The following is a 21,254-nucleotide window of genomic DNA, read 5'->3' as shown; positions in this document are numbered from 1 at the left end:
AGAATTATTTGGAGGCTCAATGGTCAGGTTGAGCAGGTCTCTACATCTCAAAGGAAACCATTGCTTTTGCTGGCGTGTAGGAAGATAGCATAATTTCTAGCTGGGTGAATTAGGTTGGATCTTGCTCTGTTTGCTCTGGAATGCCTGCTATCTTCTTTTGTTGGGGCTCATGTGGATGTCTGACAGGGACGTGACTGAAGCCATCCAGTGGATCAAGGAGAAGGAGCCCCAGCTCACCTCTGAGGACTATGGCAAAGACCTCGTTAGTTCTGAGGCACTATTTCACAGTCACAAGGGACTTGAGCGGAACCTTGCAGTCATGGATGACAAGGTAAGCCGTTATTGGAGGAGTGGCCGACCCCTGGAGCTAAAGAGGTATTTATTGATCTTCTTGCCTCCAGAGAACACAGTAAATGTACGATTTCAATAAAGTAGAAGTTTCATGGTCCTTGAGAGTGCTTTCTCATTTAAGTTCATAATTTGTATTTGAATATTGGATATCCTTCATTTTATATATTTTTCTCCAAGTAACTTTTAAAAAATTAGTTGCCTATATTTGTACGTAAGGTTTTCTGGTACCAAGAATTAGCCAATGAGACACAACCTTTTTATGTGACATGACCAATCAGATGCAACTCTATTATATGACCTATATATTTATGGTTCAAGACAGGGCAGTCACACCAGGTGGCTGCTGTTGTATTGGCTATTGTCATTTTTCTGTTTAACAATCTGAAGGAAAAGAGGTCAGTACCCCTAACTAAATAGTGGGGTATTCTATGTTTTAAAAATTTCTGCGATACACAGTTGAAAATCACTGCCCTAGACAATACCTGATTTTAGTTAGTTTTAATAAAGGACTAATGGTAAACATGTGGAAAGTCACTCATATCCATAGTTTTGCCTGATAACCCTGCTTAAAATGAGCTAGCATTACTGGCATTTCTTGTCCTCTTAAGCAGAAATGCCTTTCTGATTCCCACACTAATATTTATGGAAACAGTATGCAGGCTGGTGAAGAACAGACTTAAGTCTACACCTTGCTCCTGTCAGTTCCTCGCTGAGTGATCTTGAGCAAATAAAATATTGAACTCTCAGGTATCACATAAAGGGACTAGGAATAGTATTACTTTATAGTTTTATTAAATAAAGACTATAAATCAAGAAAGCACATGTGAAGTGCTTAGCATGAGAGACAAAAAGTGCTTAGTAAATTATTATTAATATAGTTCATTAGCATATTAATAGAAATATGTCAATTAATGTGCATTAATAAATTATTATTATTTATATGATCGTTTAGTTGCATCACTCCACTATAAGTCTTCCAGGAGAACCCAGATACTTTTCCCACTAGGAGTCCTTTTCATCCTAAAGGTGAAGGAGTTATGCGCCAAAGCAGACAAGCTGAAGCTCTCCCATCCTGCAGACGCACCTCAGATCCAGCAGATGAAGGAAGACTTGGTCTCCAACTGGGAGCACATCCGTGGCTTGGCTACCATCAGATATGCAAAGCTGCAGGCTTCTTTTTGGTGCAGAATTCTTCCTTTCTATTATTCTATTTGTCTCTACAGAATTCAGGCATAATCCTCAAAACAGAAATGAAAGAGCAAAAGCAGTAAAACAACGAGGCACTCAAACTCCCTGCCCACTCAGTAGAGGCAAAAGAAGTACTCAGTTGCCAAGAGAAGTCTTTTGCAGGCCTATTGTCCTAGCATGACAGCTCTGCTCACCTGCACATCTTTCCTCTTCCTCTGTTTGTTTAGTTGTAAGATGCTATGAAGTGGCCCGTGAAGCTGGGAAAGCAGTTAAAGAAATGTCAAAATCTTGGTTCTAATGAAGGAACTGAAAGAAATTTCCATTCTGATGAGCGTATTAATAATAAATCTAGAATTATTTTCTGAATGTGGGTTGGCTTGTCAAAAACATGGGTATCATTTCAGTAGTTAATCTTATGATGAGTCATTAAATCATCAGAAAATACTGCTTATCTTAAGGTTATGATTTAAAATTAAATGGTGAGCATTTAATTATTTTGAACTGTTTTAGTGAGTTTTGTTTGTATTAATAGGGCTAAGGGTGAACTCAGATACATGAGGCCTCCTCACCTTAACTCTAGTACTCGATTCTCAAAAGGTGCTTGTTTTGTTTGTTTCTATATTATGTGCTAATTTATCGGCCTCATTGGGGGTACTTTACTTCAAGCGCCTCGGGGGTAGGTGTGACCTTGTGATGTTTGAGATGTAATGCCTATGTGCCTCATCACATAATGGCATGTCTACCCAAGAAATACACAACCTGGAGTGAAGGAATTACAACTTGAATCATTAAAGGAACAGAGAGTCCATCAGGGGAAGAGGAAGGGTAGAATCAGGGCAAGGAGCATATTGCCCTTTTAGCTCAACTCAACCCATACCCTTCGACAAAGTCAGTTTACATCTGGTTTCTCCTTCTTGGCCTTGTACCTTTCTCCCACAGGTACCAGCGTTTCCTATCTGACTATGATGAACTCTCAGGCTGGATGACAGAAAAGACTGCCCTCATCAATGCCGACGAGCTGCCCACAGACGTGGCTGGTGGAGAAGCCCTACTGGACAGGCATCAGCAGCATAAGGTAAAGAAAAAAGGCCTCCTCTAGAAGAGGAAAAGAGAGAAGCTAAGGATGCCATCAAGTTCCTCGCTGCATGTTAAGACATTTTGTCTTGTGGCCACAGCATGAGATTGACTCTTATGACGACCGATTCCAAACGGCTGATGAGACTGGTCAAGCCCTGCTGGATGTCAACCATGAAGCCTCCAGTGAAATTTTGGAAAAGGTAATCCGTTTACCAGAAGTTGTGCAATTTTGATGTATATTTAGCTCTCATTTAACCTCATAGTAATATAATAATCTTTAAGTGGGAAGAGGATAGACATCATACAAAGATATTAGTAACATGACAACAACTCACACTGCTAACTTCACATATTGCTCTAGCTAAATGGAGCAATTTGAAATTCTCTGGACAAGATGTGTGCTTACCTTTGTATCATGAACCTATTTAATTTCACCAATCTACACACAGCCTAATTTGAAGCCTACATACCATTTTTCCTTGTCACATAGAATCTGTTTTGTTTCTTTCCCATGATCACCTCTAGATGATGAATTCTGTGAGGACTGCACCTCACTTATCTTTGGATTCCCCAGGGTGCCTGAGATGTATACTTCCTCTTTTCTCCTCCATACAATTTCAAATCAAACTGATTTTCCTTTTTCTGTGTTTTTCAAAACCAAAAAGCTTTGAACATTAAGAATTCCACTAAGTAAAGAACTAGGTTTGCCATCATCCTAACCTCCTGGATCGCAGAGGCTCATCTCAATTTATCTGATCCCTAAGAGACATTTTGCTCCAGTCACCAAGTCCCAGGAGCTCTTTGGGATGATACTCAAAATAATATCTGTAGGTTTTTTTGCATTTCGTTACATTCTAAGCACAGCCTCCAGTGCTGTGTGATGGATGACGTTGAGATAATCATAACTTGAATTTCCTCAGTAATCTATGGGTTCCTTATAATATGGCTTTTATTATTAACCATTTCTACCAAAGGAATGATAGAACCCTACGTTTTTAAAAACCTACCTATTATCCTTGGGTTTTGAGAATTTGTGCTGCCTTTTTGTGGAGCTCACAGCAGCTGTGGTTATAGACTGGTGTCTCCTGGATAGATGCTTGGGCAAACACGGGCTTTTTATGGGTTTGGTAATGTCACTTTTCTCTTTGGTGGCTCTTATTTGCTTTCATAATAGGATGCAAACTTCTCAGTCTGATAACTTAAGTGCTCTACGAACTTGAAATTCATCAAATGTCCACTTTTTAAAGGCACATCCATTTCTCTGGAGCACTTCATACATCATAACAATCACTTGGAACAATTACTTATTTGTGGCATTATGACCTCCTACAATCCTGATTCTCCTCCCCACCCTTTAAATATCCACTTAGTAATATACTTCCCATATTTCTACTCCTTGGGTCTTCCAATCAGAGTTAATCTTTTCTTGTCTATTTATGTATAGTAAATGTGCTCTACCTCTTTTATGGTATTTGTCCCATTTTTTTCTATGCTACATTTATTCACTTAGCTGTTGGAGCCCATAGAGAAAAGCCCACTTACTGTTCATTTTTGTGTCCTTCAAAATACCTTGTATTTATTAGATGCTCAATAAAGTAGACTTTCTTTTTAGTGGACTGATATAAATTAATTAAATGCCTTCCTGATACATTATCGTTTCCTTTCCAAAGATGACAAAACTTGCCAACAACTGGGCCGCGCTGCTGGACCTATGGGACAAGCGCCAGCATCAGTATGAGCAGTGCTTGGACCTGCACCTATTCTACCGTGACAGTGAGCAAGTGGACAGCTGGATGAGCAGACAAGAGGTAACAGAAAGGATTCAGCAAGTGTCCGGAACCAGTATTTTACCCCTCAATTACCACCATGATGAGTATCTACAGTCTCACAACCATTTCCTTGGTCCTAAGCTTGTCCTGGGAACTGAAGAGTGAACCACTCAGAAAAGATTGACTCCTTATTATACAAGGCTGTTATTAGTCCCTCATGAACAAATGTATGGAAATAAATACCTAAATATATAGCAGAGAGTTTGATCTCAAATAAACATAAGGAAAAAATAATATCAAATTGTAAAGGGATTGTGATGAGTCGGTCATCACAAAACTGGTCAATATATAATCTCAGGATTAACCAGAGATTTTCTGGGGGATGTGAGTGATCCTCATGAGGCAGATTCGAGAGCTAAGAATAGTGCCTACATTGGCTGGGAGAATTCTATGTGAACAGACCTAGAGACAAAGGTGATTAGTTCTATGAGAGGCCTGGGAAGAAAGTCAGAAGTTCCTGCTTTTGAGATTAATCTCTAATTACTAAACTTTTCATGTTAATTCCCACCTTGCTCTCCAACTCCCTCACTTCCTTCCTTAGTCCTTGTCTCAGAGATATTCCAAAGGCATGTTTTGCACCAATGAGGTACAGCACAGGTGTGTCTTTCTGTGTTCTATAGGCTTTCCTGGAAAACGAGGACCTGGGAAACTCTCTGGGTGCTGTAGAAACCCTTCTTCAGAAGCACGATGACTTTGAAGAAGCCTTCACTGCCCAGGAAGAAAAGATCACAGTAAGAAATGGGCCCTGGTTTGGGTATTGGTTTCATGTATATATATAAAACCTCCAACACTTATCCTTAGGGAGAATCACTCTTGTAACCATTAGATATAACATGAGAATTATTCTTAAGAGAAAATATCCAGAAAATAATTATACTACAATAATTTCTATTGATTCAGTATTTGTTCCACAAAAAAATAATTAGAATTTTTTGAGTATTTATAACATTTATATTTTTTGATCAAGTAAATGATTGTATTTTTTCTTCAATATAAATAGAAACCATTATATTCATAGTTTGACTGTATTATTTTATTTTTTTCCTTTTTAGTAATAGAGAGGGGGAAAACAAAAACTAAATAAAGTTGTTATTTTTCTTTTTAAGCATATCTTCATCTTTGTATTTCTCATCTAATGCTACTACAATTTTCCTGTGAACTGTAGATTACAATGTCTAGGAAAACTGGTCAATATATAAGCAGAGCCCAGAGAAATGTATGAAAATTTTGGGGGGTCCAACATATTGTGTCTTTAGTCATCTCCTAAGATGGTACTGGTTGAAAGTCACACATGCCACCATCATTGCAATAATTAAAATAACAATCAAATTCTAAGTCTTCCCTGTTAATCATCAGACATATAATTCTTTGGTTTATTCTCATTGGTAAAAGCAAATGGTATAAAATAATGTTTTTAGTTATAAAGTGTTATCATTTATTTTAGATTCTTTTCCTGTTATGAATTAATTAATCCATCTTTCACTCTGGCCATTTAGGGGGAGGGAGATCCATGAATAAATATAAATAAAATTTTACCTCTGCAGACAAATGGGCAGCTGGCTGGTGGCAGCAGGCTTTGATGCCCTGAACCTTTGGCTGACCTGCATCAGCCTTAATGCTGGTGGAAGCTGTCTTCACTTTGCATTGTGCTCCCTCCCATATGCATCCAGGCCAAGCACAGGCGGCCTGCACCGCAGATCTCTTTGTATAATACTTCCTAACAGGTAGCCCTGGGAGAGTTACCGACAGCATCTAACACTGATCTGCACTTCAGTTCCTTCAAAGAAATCACAGAAACAACTCACTCAGTGACCAATTTAAGACCACCAACTAGCTCTACAAGTGGTACACTGAAAGGAGGTCTTTATAGACAACAAATTCCACTGGGGCAAATCCCACCCCATGCATCAGCCCCTGCACAGGAGCCATTCTTAACAGTTATCCAGTCTAAGGGTCATTCTAAATCACTGATGTACCAATAGCAAATAAGGCTCAACTACAGCAAAAGGGAACACACAACCCACACAAGGGACACCCTGGAGTAGCTGGCTCAGGTGACTGAGGAGGATGTATCACTAGGCTCCAAAGAACACCAAATGCACAGGCCACCCAGCAAGACTCAGGGACACAGCAGATTTACCTAATACATGGAAACAAACACACAGAGACAGATAAAATGGGGAGATAAAGAAACATGTCCCAAATGAAATGGATGCAAGTACTCTATCAGATACAGAATTAAAAAAGCTGATTATAAGGATGGTCAAGGAACTTAGAGGAAAATAGGTCAGTTCAGTGAGAACATCAACAAAGTGATAGCATAAAAAAGGACATAGAAACCATAAAAAAGAACTAGTCAGATAAAAAGAATACAGTAACTGAAATGGAGAATACACTAGAAAAAATCAACAGAAAATTAGATGAAGCACAGCATTAAATGTCGATTAGACTATCAAACCTCAGAGGGAAGGTAGGGGAGGGTGGGAGTAAGGGGGAGAGATTAACCAAAGGACTTGTATGCATGCATATAAGCCTAGCCAGTGGACACAGACAACAGGGGGGTGAGGGCATGAGTGGGGGGTGGGGGTAGTGGAGGGATAAGGACACATATGTAACACCTTAATCAATAAAGAAATAAAAAAAGAAGAAAACAAGACAAAAACACCAGACATACACACACACACACAATCCAATTAAAAAATGGCAGAGGACCTGAATAGACACTTCTCCAATATCGAGATGACCAACACACATATAAAAAGATGTTCATCCTCACTAATCATCAGAGATATGCAAATTAAAACCACAATGAGATACAGCTTCACACCTATCAGGTGGCTATCATCAATAAATCAACAAACAAGTGAGAGAATGTGGAGAAAAGGGAACTCTTGCACTGCTCATGGGAATGCAGATTCGTGCAGCCACTATGGAAAGCAGCATGGAGGTCCTTCAGAAATTTTACAATAGAACTAAGGTCTACATTTTAAAATATATTTTATAACAGAAATTAGAGTAGGAACTCTCTCCACATTACCATGATTCCTTCTTTAAATAGCTACCCAAACATACTCATGGGTGGTCACTGAGTTAATCAAAACAACCCTGTGTTCTTTTGTTTTGTTTTTCAGACATTAGACAACACAGCAACCAAGCTGATTGACAATGATCATTATGATTCGGAGAACATCGCTTCTATCCGGGATGGGGTATGTTCAAGGGCTCATCTGTGCTGGTCTGTGCACCCGGTCAGGGAACATGCTGGGGGCTGGATGATGGATGTGAGCAATGACTCTCCTGTGCCCACCTTTCGTTGAGCCGACAATGACTTTGCTCCTGGCTTTTTCAGCTGCTGGCTCGCCGGGATGCCCTGCGCGAAAGGGCTGCCACTCGGCGCAGGCTGCTGGAGGACTCCCTGCTTCTGCAGCAGCTGTACCAGGACTCAGATGACCTGAAGAACTGGATCAACAAGAAGAAAAAGCTGACAGATGATGAAGAGTATAAGGTAGGCAGGGTTTCTCAGCCCTGGACATAGTCACCAGGATCGGTTCATTTTGTGAACTTACAGTCTTAAAGCTGAAAAGACCACAGGGTTCAGTTAGTAAGCCTCACTTCACAGATGAGGAGACAGAGTCTCGAAGAAGGGCAATGGTTCCCTTAAGGCAGTGGTCGGCAAACTCATTAGTCAACAGAGCCAAACATCAACAGTACAACGATTGAAATTTCCTTTGAGAGCCGAAAATCGACTTCTGCGCATGGGCCATGAAGTTTCAATCGCACTTTATGTGGGCACCCACACGTGGTCTTTTGTGCAAGAGCACACTCAAGGGGCTAAAGAGACGCATGTGGCTTGCGAGCCGCAGTTTGCCGACCACTGCCCTAAGGCTCTGCATATAAGGAAGAGCCAAGAATCTAGTTTTTGGTTTTCGTATACTCTGCTGCCCATCACCCTTTTTTCTGGCACAAAATTTCCAAAGGGCCTTAACAGAGTGGTGTAAAGGAGGGACTGCTCCTTACTGAGCTCTTTGTTGATCTTTTATCACCTCTTGTGTTCCCCTCCGCACCCTGATAGTAGAAAAACCTTGTGTTTAATCCTAATGGACACTCACATTTCTTGGAAGCTACTTGGGTTTGGTATAAGATAGACATAGAGTTTTGTAGCTCGGAGGGAACAACCTCTAGTTTAATAGATGAGAAAACCAGGCGTATAAATTGTGAAGTCAGTTGCCCAATTTATCCAACTGTTTAGAAGGCAATTTTAAATAAGGGGGTTGGAGGCATGAATTTTGGAGGTGAACTTGGGCTTCTTTGGGAAATGCCTAGATTATCATGTATTCTTAAATGTATACCTCAGATTCTTTTGTATATCTCTATAGAACTACCAGAGGCCCGGTGCACGGAATTCGTGCACTGGTGGGGAACAGGGCCTGTGGGGATTGGCCTGCGGTGGGAGCACTGCTCATCCTGGTCAGCCAAGCAGCACTCCCACTGTGGGAGCACACTGACTACCAGGGGGCAGTCCTGCATTGAGCGTCTGCCCCCTGGAGGTCAGTGCGCATCATAGTGACTGGTCCAATGGTTGTTCTGGTTGTTCTGCTTTTCAGTCACTGGGCTTTTTTTAAATACGATTAAAATTACCATCTTACCTGAACCTTCTATTCTTTCTGTAAAACTCAGCACCATCTGCCTGTGTTCTCTAGGGGAGTTATGGTTCTGGTGCATTTAGGGTCAACATGTCTTCTACATGGGGCAAAAGGATGGGGGGTAGATATACTAGGACAGAAATGGACCATAATTTTCATCCTTCGTGACAGCTCTGACTGATAGTTATTTCTTGTGTTCAAAAACAATTCCAGGCTCAGTAGAAATAATTTTAGGGATTGATTAGCTATGTCTGCCACATGTATAGAAGGAAAAATTAAGTCACATGTCTGACTCTGCACTAGGACAAGGACAGCTCTGTCTTCTCTCTTCTCCCTAGGACATAGTGAGAAGTAACCCCTGTCCTCAAAATGTTTCCCCCTCATTTTTCAAGTAATGATTTATTATTATTATTATTTATTTATTTATTTATTTATTTACTTTTGCCTTGTCTCAGGATACACAGAACTTGAAGAGCCGGGTTCAGAAGCAGCAAGTCTTTGAAGAAGAATTGGCAGCTAACAAGATCCTACTCAGTAACCTGGAGAAGACCGGCCAGGAGATGATCGAGGGAGGCCACTACGCTGTGGACAGTGTGGCTGCTCGCCTGGCGGAAGTGGCCAGCCTGTGGGAGCAATTGCTGGAGGCCACAGCGCAGAAAGGTGAGGAGCAGAGGTTTCATGGAAAGGCTAATTCTTAAATTCTGAAACCTACCACGTTCATCTTTACCTTCATCTCCTTGAATTTCCCTGGTGACCTCTTTGAGAAAGATGCTACTCATCCGCTTCCCAGTATCTTCCTCCATTAGTCAAGACGTTTTCAAAGTCCAACCTAAGTTTATCACACTATACATTTACAAATTTTATGTTTCCTTCATGCACGTAGTTTGTTTGTTTTTTGTGTGTGTGTGTTTTTTTTTACTGAAACTTCTTTTGTTTTCTTCCATTTGAAAATTTTTTTCTTTTAAAAAAATATATTTTATGATTTCAGAGAGGAAAGAAGAGAGAGAGAGAGAGAGAGAGAGAGAGAGAGAGAGAGAGAGAGAGAGAGAGAGAGAGAGAGAGAAAGAGAGAAAACATCAATGATGAGAGACAATCATTGATTGGCTGCCTCTTGCACATCCCTACACTGGGGATGGAGCCCACAACCTGGGCATGTGCCCTTGACCAGAAACAAACCTGGGTCCTTCAGTCTGCAGGCTGACACTGTATCCACTGAGCAACACCAGCCAGGGCTAAAATTTTTCTTAATAAATATTCAGCAACCATGAATTCTATGTTGTCTATGCAACTAATACTAGTGTCCCTAAATTAAGGTTTTGGTTCCATAGACAAGATATTATAACCCAGGTAACTAAACATTAAAAGATTGTCAGTGCCAAATGTGATGTTTCCACAATATTTTATTTTTATAAAAAGGGCTTAATGACTTTGTTGTTGTTTGTTTCTTACCTATCTTGAAGTGTTCAGACTCTGCAGTAAGCTCATTTTAAAAACTCCACATATCTACTTGAATATTTCTACTAACATTGAATTTATCTGGTGACCTCTAGGTCAGTTTTCTCTAGGGTTTTTTTTTTATAATCAGTTATAATTAACACAAATAATGAGGTTCTCTTATTCTGAACATGCTCTGTCCTGATTAGAGAAGGATTCATACTGATTTTGTTTGATGTCATTCTAAAAAGTAAGGGGAAAATCCAACTTGACTGTAACAATAAGAAATCGCCATACAGTAATTGCTATGCAGAAAGAATGTCATTAATTGCTATAAGTTCATATAATTAAAAGTTTATCAGGGAACAGTGTGCATAGTCAAGACTGTTTTTGGAAGAGAAGGTGTGGTGCCTGGTTTGTGGTGAAGGACAGGCACTAAGAGGGACTAACAAAGTTCTGAGAAAGGTATTTATAAGAAGACACTTCAAAACTGTAAATGGAGCCAACCCCCGGTGTTATACTTCTCTTGGAAAATGCAGTGCTTGGGTTTAAATTCCCTTGAAAAGGAGGTCTCAACGAAGAGCAAGAAATGACATATGAAAACACCCAAGCTGTTTAAAATCTAACAGCAGCCCTGACTTACCGTTTTTCTTTGTTTTGAGAACATAACTTTATGTGAAAACAAATACCAAGAAGTTCTACAAATGTAAAGTGATTTCTTGTATGACATCATATTTCATTGGATTATCAAAATGTATTTCTGCTTAAGTTGGCAGGAGGTATTATTTGTCAGGAGAAGCAGTGACGGTACCTGTCTTATACTTGCTGTCCTTTCCCAGGGACCCAGCTGTTCGAAGCTAACCAGCAGCTGCAGTTTGAAAATAATGCCGAAGACCTGAAGCGCTGGCTGGAGGAGGTGGAATGGCAGGCCACCTCGGAGGATTATGGGAAAGGCCTGGCTGATGTACAGAATCTACTCAGGAAGCACAACTTCTTGGAGTCTGGAGTGGCTGCTCGTCAGGTTTGTTGCTAGCTCTTTACCAGGTGTAGGCCAAAGCACCTGAGCAAACTCATCCCAAGTAATTATTATCAAGAGAAAGAGATAAAAAAAAAATTAAAGGTAAAAATGCAAAGATTTTAGTTGGTAAACAGCCTCTTTCCAATATTTCCTTTAACACAGCCATTCGCTTGGTTGCCTGGTCTCAATATATAAGGGTTTGGATAAAATTGCCTTTTCTTGTTTGAGCATTCTGCAATTCAAAGCATGAACATATCTTTTATCCTACCAGTTTTATTTGTTTGTTTTAGTTTAGAAAATTGAAACCTGTACAAGTAACATAACTTCATAGAGAAAATTAACACCAAGGCCAGGACTGTGATACAGATGTCCAGGCCCTTACTTTGAAGTTATACCCCCTGGAGTCCCCCCAGACTGTTATTTAAAATACATTTATCTAGTAAGTTTCTAGACTATAGACACTGTGCATGAGTTTCCAGAATCCTTAATGGAAGTTCAATTCCAGTTGACTCAATTTTTCAACCTTGGGAAGCTTAGCTTGTGTTTTAAAATGATTCTGCTGTTTCCTAGAAGGTCTCACTAATCTGTCTTGTTAAAATACACTCTTATGCTATTTACTTTTTGGTCACTTTGGGTGATATGGGAAAGAAAGAACAATCTACAGAAGACAGAGCTAACAAACTCAGTCATTTACATGGCTCTAAGAATGGCTTGATGGGGCTTGAAATAAAAGGCTGGGGATAGAAAAAACACAAACTGTGTGAAAATGGTTTGAAATCTAACATGGAGGGAGAGAGTTTGCAACAAATTTTCAAAGGATTTGATGAAAGATAAACAAAAACATAAAAAGAGAAAGAACAGTATATGTAAATACATAATAAATATAATAAATATGTGAACCTTTGGGGAAATTTAGGGCATCCAATCACTAGGAATTGGTTCTTCTGGTTGGAAAAGAGGCTAAGATATGTGCTTGCAAAAGTAATTTCAAGTATGGAATATTATAGTTAGAAAGGATCTTAAAATGCCCTCCAGCCCAAAGTCCTTACTATATGGACAAGGACATTAAAATTAAAATAGGTAAAAGAGCTTTTCCAAGATCAAGTGACAACTGACTGGCAGCCAAGAATAAAAGTCACGTCTTCTATCTTCTTAGTCTGTGCACCTTCCACAGCACTTAGAGGTTTTCAAATAATGCAGTAGATCCATAATGATGATGACAATTGTGATATTTCAAAATCACTCTAGTACACTATGTTGTTTTCCAAAGTTAAAGTATCCTAAGAGATGAGAACAGTTGGCTAATAAATGTGTATATATTTTAAGGAGCTATTGATGGTTAATGGTTTGTTCCAAATTGAGACAAGGTATATCAAAACCTTTATAGGTTGAGAATTGGATATCAAAATAGAATAAGTAAAACCAGCGCTTACTGTTCATTTACCTCTTGAAGAACTATTTTTGGGCACTTTTGTAATTTTTTATTTTTATTTGTGTTTTAATGAATTCATTGGAGTGACCCTGGTTAACTAAACCATACAGATTTCAAGTGCACAATTCCACAATGCAGCAATGTACTGTGCACTCACCACCCCAAGTGAAGTCTCCATCAACCACCAGAAGTTTCCTTATGTACCTCTCTCCCCTACTCCAGCAAAAAGGCAAAACAAGCAGACAAACAAAAATCCTATCTACCTGTTTCTGCCAGCCCATTTATAGTTGACCTCACTAATAAGAAGGAACACATCTGTATATCTATTTTAGCATACAGAAATACTACTGAAACTTTTTTTCCAAGGAGATCTTTTAGAACCAGATTTCTGTATTTCTCCTTTCTTAGATAATGGCTCAAATGAGGACTGTGATTTATTCCATTTCACACAGCTGGGTACTGACCAAGGCATGCCTTTACATTTCTTTTTCTGGGTTTTGACATTTGTTTTGTGACATCACATGTAATCTCCTAGCAATCATTCCTGTTATGCAACAGACTTCAGCTTCAGAAGTGTCTATGTTATTTACAATTCTAGTTCATTTTAAAGGGAGGTGACGAGGATGAAAGGGGAACTGAGATTGAAAAAGCCCAGCACCATTTTCCTTAGGGCCAAATTTATCAATAGTCCCATACAGTTAAGGTTCTATAGCTCTGGTATCTCTGCTTTCCTTGGCACACACCATAAATATTTAGTCCTTTCTGAAATGGGGTTTGAAAGTTACTTTTGAAGCATAGTAACCTCCATCTTGGGTAAAAACTGCTGTTTAAAATTTTAACCCTGCTATTCTGGCTTCTGTAAATATTTTCTTGCTTAAATGACAGGGGGAAATAAGACTATTCCCATTCCAGAGAAGCCATAAACTATGCCTCAGACAGAGTTGTCAGTGCTGGCACCAAGCCAGGCCTTGAGATATGGTCTCACAGCCTTGTCCCAGCACAGAGGACTTTTTCTCAGGTCTGGAAGTCATGCCAAATTTGGAAGGCAAAAGGCTGAAAAAAACATATAAATAGAAAAGACTTCCACCATATTGGGCCCCAGAATTTGAGAAGCAATATTTTCTCTGGGTCCGCTAGTGCTAGCCAAATGAAAAAGACTCCACATAAATTTGGCTTATTGTAAATTAAGGCGTCTTCTGATTTACAATATAACACTTTCCCACAAATCGCTCTTTTAGATTGATGAAATGGTCCTCAAAGTAGCAACCCCTTCTGCTCGAGTTCACTGATTTGATTAGAATCACAGTACCTAATGGGGCTGATTCTCTCCAGGGCCTCTCACCAAACCCTCATCCCTTTCTACTAAATGGCAGCATTTCCTGACCCACATTCAATGTCTTCCTTAGGAACAAGTCGACACCATCACAGACCTGGCAAATTATTTTGAAGAAACTGGCCACCCCGATGCCGGGGACATTCGGGCAAGGCAGGCGTCCCTGGTGTCCCGGTTTGAGGCCCTGAAGGAACCACTGGCTACCCGGAAGAAGAAGCTCGTGGACATCCTTCGCCTGCAGCAGATTTGCAGAGACACTGAGGATGAGGAGGCCTGGATCCAAGAGACCGAACCTTCAGCAGCTTCCACCCTCCTCGGTTAGTACAGACGGACCCAGTGGAGCCTGAAGGCGAGCCCCAAGGTCTGCGATCGATAGTTAGAAGGATCTGGAATACAATAGCAGGGTGGGGCAAAGCTTGCTCACAGCTCCTTCCAATCTTCCATGAGAAATTGTTTTAAAAATTGGAACTTAAAAGTTTATGTCCTAAAATAGACATGAACAGGACCATGAACTCAAGGTCTTTTGGAAGAGCTACAGTGCTCTGCTCTTGGCTACTTTCTCTAACTTAGGTTATTGCCAAGGTTCCTGGTTGAGCAGTCATAGTGTTTGAGGTACCAAGAGTTTTTAGTCTATATTATTGACAAATCCCTTTTATAAGCAAATGAGCTATTACAAATATAAAAGGGGTGAAGTAGCAGATAAAGAACACATTTTCTTTTTCTTGGAAGCTATCAGTTGACCATTGTCAGTGCCAGGATGCTTGCATTGAAATAGAGAAAAAAGTGGTCATCAATATAATGTAAACTTAATATGCCCGTATTGGGGACATCCATGAGGGTGTAGACAATGGTGACAATGGAAGGCTAGTCTGGGAAAACTTCCTAGAAGAGAAGGATCTCTTTTAAAGGTGGACAACATAGAAAATTTCTAGAAAGGCATTTAGTGTGGAGTATAGGGAAGGAAATTTTGAAGGAAAAAGAGGGGAAGCATGGATGGGAGAAAGGAGGATTCACTAGGGACCTAGGAAGATGGAGGAAATTAATAAGATACTGTATTTAGCCGGGACTGGTTTGGCTCAGTGGATAGAGCGTCAGCCTGGGGAGTTAAAGGTCCCGGGTTCGATTCCGGTCAAGGGCATGTACCTTGGTTGTGGGCCCATCCCCAGTAGGGGGCGTGCAAAAGGCAGCTGATCGATGATTCTCTTTCATCGATGTTTCTAACTCTCTATCCCTCTCTCTTCCTCTCTGTGAAAAATCAATAAAATATATATTTTTTTAAAAGATATTGTATTTATTATATGCTTTTGAATGATAAGCAATGAGCCCAGCTGGTGTGCTTCAGTGGTTGAATATGATCCATGAACCAGAAAGTCATGGTTCAATTTCCAGTAAGGGCATATATCCAGTTTGCAGGTTCAATCTCAAGTAGGGGGCATGCAGAAGGCAGCCAATTGATGGTTCTATCTCTTTCTCCTTCTCCCTTCCTGTCTCTGAATCCAAAGAAAACTATATTTTTTAAAATATGATTAATATTAAGCAATGAGTATGGCACTTTTCATGTTATATCTATTCCTTACAAATAAAAATTTAAAACAGCTAACGTGCCAATTTTATGATTAAAAAAAAACACAACTAAATTTAGAGGATTAAATAACTCCTTGACACCCATAGAAATTAAAAGTGGAAGACCCTGATTTTTGTGCCACAATATTCTGAAAGAAAATCGGTTGCATAATATTGGAAGTTGATCTGGAAAGTTATTTACCTTTCTACTATCTTCCAAAGAGAATAGTGATTTATTTATCTTTTGTTGTTGTTGTTGTTAGTGAAAGAGTAGAATTTTCTTAGTACAGAGAGGCAAGGGAAATAAAAAAAACTGAGCAGAGTTAACTCAGACAAATGGGGTAGATTTCAGCAAGCCATTCAGTGGCTAGAACCTGGAAGGAAAGAACTTGTGGATTCAAGAGTAGCATAGCCTCTTCTTATTGAGTATACTACAATAACACCAGACCTTAAACTTATTTTTCTTCTGTAGGCAAAGACCTGATTACATCAAAGAATCTTCTGAATAGACACCAGGTCATCCAGGCTGACATTGCCAGCCATGAGCCACGCATCCGAGCGATAACAGAGAAGGGAAACAAGATGGTAGAGCAAGGTATGTATGATTCAGATTGAGTTGAACAATCATCCCTAACCCAAACTCTAGGAATTTGAGATCCACCTTATCATCTAATACAGAAATTCCCCTTGGCCATTTCTGACAGATATAATGTTTGTATCTATCTAATAAAAGAGTAACATGCTATTTGTGATGCCCACCAGCCAATCAGAAGTGAGTATGCAAATTAGCTCAACAAAGATGGTGGGTTAATTTGCATACATATGCACTGAGTGGAGGGGGGCAGGGAGGGATGCAGGTGTTCAGCCCTGCCCCCTGGGCCTCTGAGCAGTGTAGGAAAGTGGAAGGCAGCTCAAGCCGTAGCAAAGGTGGTTCTGGCGGCCAGGGAAAGGAAGGCCCATTCTGGCACTAATCTTTGTGCATTGGGCTTCTAGTTATTAAAATAAACTACATTACCCTAATAATCAATATAATTTTCTGTAGGAGTTATAAAATTCAGAATTTATGATCCAAATCCCATAAAACAAATCAAACACTTTTCCCCTATGGGAACTTCCAAGTCTGTAAAGACATGTCTGAGGTTCCCACTGTCTTATAGTCATGGTAGTAAGTAGCACCACTTCTTCACATTTTTTGCTTGAATTGTCTCAATGTCTTTCCTCTTCTTGGTCTCCCATCTTCACAAACCCCTACTGGTTAAATGTTGTTCAGGACCAAATATCAAATACCAGGTGTGGTATAACCAATGCAGACTAAATTAGGATTCTCCTTCTATTGACTCAAAAATAAATTGTCCAGCTATCAAAAGTATACTTTAAAAGGGTGCTGAACAAAATTTCAGAGCTTAGTTGAGTGATTCAAACCTAAAAAAATTTGTTTGTTATTTCTATTTTATTATAGTGACTTGTCTTATTATTATTTTTAATCTCTAGCTGTAATTGTGAATTTTATCTATTTCTATTTCTTTTAGTTATATTTTATCTATTTCTATTTCATTTAGTATTTTGAAGCCCTGTTATTAGATTCATGTATATAGGCCTGTTATGTCTTTTTGATGAATTTAAATTTTTAACATTATGGTATAGCATTCCTTATCCCTGGTGTCACCCTAAAGGCTACTTAGGACAACTTTAGCAAAGCCACACACGCCGGTGTCTGGCTCCTGTTTGCATAATATGGATTTCTCCATCCTTTTGCTTGCGCTATATATATATATATATATATATATATATATATATATATATATATATATTATAGCAGGTTTTTTATCATGCTTGCTTCAGCAGCAAGTACACTAAAATCAGAACAATGCAGAGAAGATTAGTATGGCTCCTGTGCAAGAATAAAGCAGATTTCTTCTAGGCAGCATATTCTTAAATTTTGCTTTTATTATATGCATTCTGGTCATCTTTCCTTTTTATTGGAATATTTAGACCACTTACATTTAAAGCAATTGTCAATATAGTTAAATTTAAATGTAACATTTTGATATTTTTTTGTTGTTGTTCATCAGTTTCTGCTTTCTTTGGATTAGCGATATATTCATTATAATTTTATCTATTATCTCTACTTGTTTATTAGCTATAGTCCTGTGGTGTGTGTGTGCATGCACATGCATGTGTTTTATTATAGGGTAGTGATTCTCTAAGTTTGTTTTATGGTTTTCATCATGATGCTAAGACATTTGCCTTTTTCATACTCATTCTTTCACAAGTGTACAGTGAAGATTTCTGGGGTTTAATGGCCACTGGAATATATATTTGTGTATACATTTAAATGTGTTTTTTAAAAATTAATTTCAGAGAGAAAGGAAAAGGGAGAGAGAGATAGAAACATCAATGATGAGAGAGAATAATTGATTGACTGCCTCCTGCATGCTCCCCACTGGGGATTGATCCCGAAACCTGGCATGTGCCTTTGATCAGAATCGAACCTGGGACCCTTTAGTCCGCAGATCGATGCTCTATTCACTGAGCCAAACAGGCTAGGGCCACTTAAATTTATTTTTTATCTGATTTTTGATATGGCATTTACCCATAGATATAACCATATATATTAAAGCTTAAAGTGGTCCCCAATAATCTTTAAAATTATAAAGGAATCCTGGAAGTAAAATTTTAAGACTAATCAATTTAATCCTCTAGGGTAGGGGTGTCGAACTCAATCAGAGAAGGGGCCAAAATCTAAAATCCAGCCTAAATCGCGGGCCGAATGGTTTACTGAACAGTCATAAACTGTCATTGTGATGGAAACGCAGTGGAGTGCAGTGATGACAGCGCGGTGCGGGCCACATTGCAAGGCCTGGCGGCACGGATTTGGCCCGAGGGCCCTAGAGTCTAGGGCAAGGGTTGGGAACATCTGGCCTGCAGGCCAGACATATAAGGATCTAGAAATCATTTGGTCTGGCCCTGCCAAAGCATTAGGGTGAATTAATTAAATGTTTGACCAAATACATATAACAGGCTAATTTTTAAGTTGACAGTTTTGTATGGCCCGAGAATGATGTTAGAAATATCCAAATGGCCGTTGGCAGAGAGAAGGTTCCCCAGCCTGCCCTAAGCACCTCTCTGCATGTCTTTGAGGCTCCATCTCCGGGCAGCACTTTTCTGTACTGGGCTCCACAGGCTCTACCTGTCTGGTCTCCCCATAACTCATTCCTGTCTCCTCTTCTCAGTGTGATCGCTAGTTCTGTCTGGGTTACCCCTCCCCCTCCCACATCTACTCCTCCACCTTCCCTCCCTTAATTACACCCCCCCCCCCCCCCAACAACACTACTGTCTAGAAACTGATCCAGACATACACTATGGCAGTCATAGGTCATGCCTCATTTCTTTCTTCCCCTTCTCTCAGAAGTCACAATCCTCTGCCTATTGTCTGGAAATCATCGCATTTTATAGTTTTCTAATTGTTTAGGTGCAGAACAATTCCTATAGTAATATGTCCTTTATAGACAGAAATGGGAATATGTTAAATTTTCTGTTTAGTCTAGAGAATACATGTTTTTGGAACACTGAGTAGCACCCACACATGTGTATTTTGTTTTCAGGTCTGTATAACAGAACATAGCACTAAATGAACCACCGTATAGAAACACTTACGCCACCACACATATACATCTATCTCACATTAGCATCCAGCATCCTAATCTCCAGAAATTTAGGTAAAATGGCAGATTGAGTACATCAAGCATCATACTCATCCTCCCTTTCTCTCCCCAAGATCACCAAAAGGATTGAATTGTAGTGAATGGTCACGAGGGTCACACTCACCTTTTCTGTCTGCTCCACAGGACACTTCGCAGCAGATGATGTGGCCTCCCGGGTCAAAAGCTTGAATGAGAACATGGAGTCTCTCCAAGGACGAGCTGCGAGGCGGCAGAATGATCTGGAGGCCAATGTCCAGTTCCAGCAGTACCTGGCCGACCTGCACGAAGCAGATGCATGGATTAGAGAGAAGGAGCCCATTGTGGACAACACTAACTATGGGGCTGATGAAGAAACAGCTGGGGTAAGGCAGACATGGGGTGGACGTTGTCTAGTGTTCACCAAATTATTTTGTGGGGCGTTAACAGGTCTTGTTAAGTTATTCGGGTATTTCAGAGTGATACGATAGCTTTTGGGTTTCACCCGATACCCTCCTAGTTGGCAGAGATCCCAAAAGATACATTACATTTTCCCAATCCCACAGAAATCTACAGATCCCCTAGAGATAATTTAAAGTAAAAAAGGCGTGACTGGAGATCCCTGCCTGTCTTGGTCCCAGCTTAAATTTTCCAGAGTCACCTTCAGATTTCACAAGTCAACCATAGTTTTAGTTTTAAGAATTAATCACCTTAAATAGTTGTGTGTGTTTTTTTTTGTGTGTGTGTGTTTTTAAATACAATCAGACAGACATCTGGGGACAAGAAAAAGAAAATAAAGATCATGTTACCTTTTATATCAATTTATTTGTTTTGCTCATTGTCCTGTGGGAATACAATATAATATTTCATAAACTTTTAGTGCAAGAAGTAATTAAAATGAGCATATAAATTTATACAAATGTTTAATCCTACAAAGTGGCAGTATCAGCAGCAGCATCTTTTAGCTATATGTTTTGATAAAATGCTTGTGCACTTTTGACTTCATGTTTATTGAGGCAAATACATTAAAATTATTTATTTATTTATTTATTTATTTATTTATTTATTTATTTATTTTTGACAGTATTACAGCTGTCCCCTGAATTTCCCCATTTTTACTCCCTCCTCCCAAGCCCTGCTTCGCCCCAGGCCTTCACCACACTATTGTCTTTGCCTATTAGTTATGCATATACTGTATGTATATGAGTTCTTTGATTAATCTCTTCCTGTCTCCCCTCCCAACCCTCTAACACATGTCAGAGGTTGTCTGTTCCATGTCTTCATGTCTCTCTCTGGACCTCTTTTGTTCATCAGTTTATATGTTCACTAGATTCCACTTATAAGTGAGATCATGTGATATTTGGCTTTTTTGACTGGTTTATTTCACTCAGCTTAATACTCTCCAGGTCCCTTTGTGCTGTTGCAAAGGGTAAGAAATCCTTCTTTTCTACAGTATTCCCTGGTGTAAATGCACCACAGCTTTTTTATCCATTCATCCACTGATGGGCACTTAGGCTGTTTCCACATCTTAGCTATTATAAATAGTGCAGCTATGGCCGAAACCGGTTTGGCTCAATGGATAGAGCGTCGGCTTGGGGACTGAAAGGTCCCGGGTTTGATTCCAGTCAAGGGCATGTACCTTGGTTGCGGGCATATCCCCAGTAGGGGGTGTGCAAGAGGCAGCTGATCAATGACTGTCTCTCTCA

General features: G+C 39.6%; 1 protein-coding gene and 1 pseudogene across 1 annotated transcript in view; both read left to right on the top strand.

Annotated features, from left to right (window-relative positions):
- SPTA1 (spectrin alpha, erythrocytic 1) overlaps positions 1-21,254 on the top strand; it is a 70,453-nt gene that overhangs the window by 8,703 nt on the left and 40,496 nt on the right. Inside the window, exons 7-19 of the mRNA XM_036442699.2 lie at positions 187-331; positions 1,378-1,532; positions 2,479-2,614; positions 2,715-2,816; positions 4,287-4,424; positions 5,066-5,176; positions 7,577-7,654; positions 7,795-7,950; positions 9,544-9,748; positions 11,362-11,543; positions 14,379-14,622; positions 16,341-16,463; positions 19,717-19,934. Coding sequence (XP_036298592.1) covers positions 187-331; positions 1,378-1,532; positions 2,479-2,614; positions 2,715-2,816; positions 4,287-4,424; positions 5,066-5,176; positions 7,577-7,654; positions 7,795-7,950; positions 9,544-9,748; positions 11,362-11,543; positions 14,379-14,622; positions 16,341-16,463; positions 19,717-19,934 — 1,993 coding nt within the window. The remainder of the gene's footprint in view (positions 1-186; positions 332-1,377; positions 1,533-2,478; positions 2,615-2,714; positions 2,817-4,286; positions 4,425-5,065; positions 5,177-7,576; positions 7,655-7,794; positions 7,951-9,543; positions 9,749-11,361; positions 11,544-14,378; positions 14,623-16,340; positions 16,464-19,716; positions 19,935-21,254) is intronic.
- On the top strand, positions 17,702-17,802 carry LOC118721830 (annotated as a pseudogene).

Source organism: Pipistrellus kuhlii, unplaced genomic scaffold (genome assembly GCF_014108245.1).
Source record: "Pipistrellus kuhlii isolate mPipKuh1 unplaced genomic scaffold, mPipKuh1.p scaffold_m20_p_18, whole genome shotgun sequence".
Classification (NCBI taxonomy): domain Eukaryota; kingdom Metazoa; phylum Chordata; class Mammalia; order Chiroptera; family Vespertilionidae; genus Pipistrellus; species Pipistrellus kuhlii.
Note: the sequence above shows the minus strand (reverse complement) of the source record. Positions and strands in the feature narration are given on the sequence as shown.